Source organism: Crassostrea angulata, unplaced genomic scaffold, assembly GCF_025612915.1.
Source record: "Crassostrea angulata isolate pt1a10 unplaced genomic scaffold, ASM2561291v2 HiC_scaffold_386, whole genome shotgun sequence".
NCBI classification, from domain to species: Eukaryota; Metazoa; Mollusca; class Bivalvia; order Ostreida; family Ostreidae; genus Magallana; species Magallana angulata.
The window spans coordinates 1-4,698 of record NW_026441939.1 but is presented as its reverse complement, the minus strand read 5'-3'; the positions used below and the strand labels follow the sequence as shown (position 1 = coordinate 4,698).

The 4,698-nt window shown below is 35.7% G+C and overlaps 1 protein-coding gene across 1 annotated transcript; it reads left to right on the top strand.

Annotated features, from left to right (window-relative positions):
- The first annotated feature begins 7 nt into the window (after nt 1–7).
- Nucleotides 8–4,657, top strand: LOC128170180 (lipase member H-A-like). The gene is made up of 5 exons (XM_052836116.1): nt 8–191; nt 875–1,161; nt 3,421–3,661; nt 3,776–3,877; nt 4,537–4,657. The coding sequence occupies exons 2-5, from the start codon at nt 892–894 to the stop codon at nt 4,626–4,628; spliced, it is 705 nt and encodes a 234-aa protein (XP_052692076.1). The 5' UTR covers nt 8–191; nt 875–891; the 3' UTR covers nt 4,629–4,657.
- Nucleotides 4,658–4,698: the final 41 nt, after the last annotated feature.

The following is a 4,698-nucleotide window of genomic DNA, read 5'->3' as shown; positions in this document are numbered from 1 at the left end:
GACACGTTTGAAGAGGGCCCCAAACCAGCATCACCTAGAAATAACAAAAGAAAGTGAATATAACGAAACGTTTTTGAAATCTTTTGATGGAGACATTATTGATGCTTTGAAAAAAGATAGATTACAAATTTTGGACATCGCTCAATCAGAGCGTAAATGGCAGAGCTATGCTTTTTTGATCGCCACCGGAGGTAAGGTTATGCGTCTTGCTTATACTTATATTGACAGTATATGGTATGTAACCGTTGGGCTGAGTTTGGATCTAGAATACATTCTAATAAAAACTCTCGCTTCATCGCTTTCGTCACATAGTTTTAGTAGGTTTTGTCTATAAAATATAAAATTATTAATTACCGGAGTACATACAAAAGTATATTTAAACGGGGTTTTAATGAATATTTAGATATAGAAAATGAAGAAAAATTATAGATTTATATATGTAAATATTCAGCTGTTCTTTTCTGTCAAAGATTACATGCATGTTCATCGATTTATGCAATTTTCTATAACATTTATTTTATATTACACTTTTAAATAATCTTTACCCTTATGTTTTAGCGGAATATAGTTGTAAAATTTCAAATTTAAGTTACAAAAGTTTGTCCCGTTTACAACAAGGGGCTACATACATGTACACACGTATGGGCATACGCATTGTCAATCAATTTATTGAAAATATAGAAAAATAAGAATATTTTTTACCAACCTGAGTTCTGCAGTACGAAGTAAAGGTTCATTTTTCAAGCACATTTATAAATATTATCGAACTCATATTAATGAAATTCATGTAATCATCTCGTTATGACGACTGGGTATCTCTTTATAACAAGTAGGTATCTTATTAAATCGATTCAATGCCATTATTTTATTTCAGAAATATTCCTCGTCTGCATGCACTTGCCGGTCGCTGTTCCGCTATGTTACTTTTCTGTACTTGCATTCCATCTCCTGAGTAGGGTTCTTCCAGATACCCCAGAAGAAGTGGATCCAAAATTCTTCCTTCACACCAGAGATCAAACGGATATTGCTCTAAGGTTTACAGATGTGTCTTCTCTGTCGTCTTTCAATCATTCTAAGAGAACTTTCATAATAGTTCACGGGTTTCGCTCTAGTGGTGACGCAGAATGGGTGAAAGAAATGACGTCAAGCCTTTTGAATAAGGTACTTATACTATCTGTTTCATTCTCTCATGTAGTTAACCTGTTTCATGGTACACATAGGCGTCGGAACCCCGGGGGATAGGCTTAGCCCCCCTTTTTTTCTAAGTAAGACCTAACCATTAGGCACATAGCAGAATAGAGGGTTCAGCCCCCCCCCCCCCCCCCACACACACACACACACACTTTTTTTCGCAGGAAATATAATTGTTCGGTAATGTACGTTTGAAAGATTGAGAATATGGAGTCAAAGGCATACTAGCCCCCCCCCCCCCCCCCCCCAATGGATTAGGAATTTCGTTATTTTTGGGAAAAAAGAAAATTTGGTAGGTAAGAATTTGTTTACTCGAACTATAGGTATATCCCCCCCCCCCTTATAAGTTTCCGTACGAAATAGAGTTAATATTACTTGGTAGATGTAAATATATTCTCAATATGCAACATTCCTTAATTGGGAATTTTGGATAATAGGACATACACCTTTCATTCATGAATTAACATTCTTATCGATAACGAATCATGAGACACGAATTCTGTTTGTTTTGTAAAGAAACATTTCCACATAATTACATAGAAAAAAAGGACTAAAAAAATCTTTGTACTTTTTCAAAATATATTCCTATTAAAAACTAACGGTTTAAAAAGGCTGGATGGTCAACAACTTACTAGTAGTCATAAGATCTACCTTAAATTTCTAATGGTCGAAAATTGGTCATTAGATCTACCTTCAGCCTAGTGGTCGACAAATTAATCGTAAGATCTACATGTACTTTAAATTTCTATTGGTAGACAAATTAGTCATAAGATCTACCTGAAATTTTTATTGGTCGACAAATAAGCCATTAGTATAACTTAAATTTCTAGTGGTCTACAAATTAGTCATAAGATCTATATTCAATTTAGAGTAGTCGACAAATTAGTCATAAGATCTATCTTCAATTTAGAGTAGTCGACAAATTATGGGGGGAAAAAGATTTTTTGTTTTGGAAGTATAGGATTCCTCCCACCTCCCCCACAGATTAGGATTTTCATGATTTTGGGGATAAGGTTTTTTTTAGCTCACCTGAGCTGTAAGCTCAAGTGAGCTATTCTGATCACATTTTGTCTGTCGTCCGTCTGCCTGTCCGTCTGTCTTTCTGTCCGTCTGTAAACTTTTCACTTTTTCAACATCTTCTCAAGAACCACTGGGCCAATTTCAACCAAACTTGGCACAAAGCATTCTTAGCCTGAGGGGATTCAAAGTTGTGAAAATTAAGGACCACGGCCTTTGCAAAGGGAGATAATTAGGAATTTATGAAAATTTTCGAGAAATTTTCAAAAATCTTCTTCTTATGAACCATAAGACCAGGAAAGCTGACACTTGTGTGAAAGCATCCTCAGGTAGTGTAAATTCATAGTTGTGAAATCATGACCCCGGGGTAGGGTGGGGCCACAATTGGGGATCGAATTTTTACATAGGAATATATACATGTATAGTAAATCTTTAAAAATCTTCTTCTCAGAAACTAATCAGCCAGGAAAGCTGAAACTTGTGTGAAAGCATCCTCAGGTAGTGTAGATTCAAAGTTGTGAAAATCATGACCCCCAGGGATAGGGTGGGGCCACAATGGGGGGGGGGGTCAAAGTTTAACAAAGGAATATATAGGGTAAATCTTTAAAAATCTTCTTCTCAGAAACTAATCAGCCAGATGATTCTTTATAATTGTTAAGACTTTGGCCCCGGGATAATTCTTTGGCCTCACGAAAAGGTTTAGAGTTTGATGTACGTTTAAATCCCATATATAAACTATTGTTAAGGATCTTTTTGAGAACTGCAATACTCAACATATGATATGACTATAAAATCATCCTGTTAGAAAAGGGACTAATGATTATAAACATAAGAATATCCAGGGGAAAAATGGATTTTATTTATACAGGATCTACATGTATTGTGCATTGTCCAGATAGTTTGTATTATGACTCCATTAAGCTGATTATATCATACCTATTGTTCCTCAGGTGAGCGATATGGCCCATGGGCCTCTAGTTCTATCAATACTTCTGAGGATCAGTTTAGCCCCCCCCCCCCCCCCCCACTTTCAATTTGCTTCCGACGCCAGTGGTACACCTTACGTAGGCTATGCCTGTTGTCCAATCCTATTGAATTTATTCAATGTTTAAATTAATTACACCTTCTCAATACAATGCACTAAGGTTCATGGCTGAGTATTGCAAAATAATGTTAGCATCCAATCTGATTCAAACTTTTATTTACAACTAGACTGATGCGAACGTCATTGTCGTCGATTGGAAGAAAGGTGCAAAGTACTTATTACGCTATCATCAGGCCGCAGCAAACACCGAAGTAGTAGGGGCCCTTCTGGCGCTAATGGTGGTGAATTTAGAACATCATCAAGGAGCCACCGAAACCTACATTCACATTATAGGACATAGTCTTGGGGCCCATGTAGCAGGTTTTGCGGGGAAATCACACAAGAAAACAAGATATCAAAGAATAACGGGTATTATTTCTAAATTGACAATTATTATGATTTTTAATTATTCTATTGCTATTCTTTAAATTTCTCTGGCTCTAATCGTTGTTACTATGACTATACCCATTTTTTTTTTTAAAGGTTTAGATCCTGCTGGTCCTTTTTTCAAGTATCAAAAGGATAACGCGAGATTAGCCAAGACCGATGCTCATTTGGTGGATGTGATTCATACAGATGGAGATGGTTTGGTTTATTTTAAATATTTTTGCATTTGTGTGTGTGTGTGTGTGTGTGTGTGTGTGTGTGTGTGTGTGTGTGTGTGTGTGAGAGAGAGAGAGAGAGAGAGAGAGAGAGAGAGAGAGAGAGAGAGAGAGAGAGAGAGAGAGAGAGCATTGGCTCATACATGTAACATGTATCTAGGAAATGTACAGAAACACGTGTAAACGAACGATTACTGAACTATAGCTGCAATAACCATCTGTTTCTGTATATCTAAAGTTTTTTGAAGAGGTTAACATATTCAATATGGGAGGGGGGAATGTACTTTTGACTTCAATTCAACTTTTTTTCTTCATTATTTTCAATTTGATTTCTTTATATGGTACATAAAAGTGTGGGGGGGGGGGGTGCTACGTGCTTGTACTTGCAGTATTACTATTGCGGCTTAAAAATACTGTTAAAATAAATGTAAACGATGAGAATTAATTTTGCTTTATATATTAGTTGTTCACAAAAAGATAGTACATGTATTAGTTTGTTCACCGGACCAGTACATAATTATACATATCTTTCTTGAGCGATTTGAAGAAATTGAAGTAAAAGTAATAATGTAGATAAGAAGAAAAAAACTGAATATAGTAATAAGATAATTATACAATAATCATGGTGTTATTTAATTGTAGGGTTTGGATATCTAAGACCCTTGGGCCATCTGGATTTTTATCCCAATGGCGGCAACATTCAACCGGGATGTCTATTTTCATGTAAGATTTAATTACGTACAAAACAAATGAAAGAAGTTTGACCTATTTTTATTTATAGAATTTTAAAGTTTATGGTTGTAT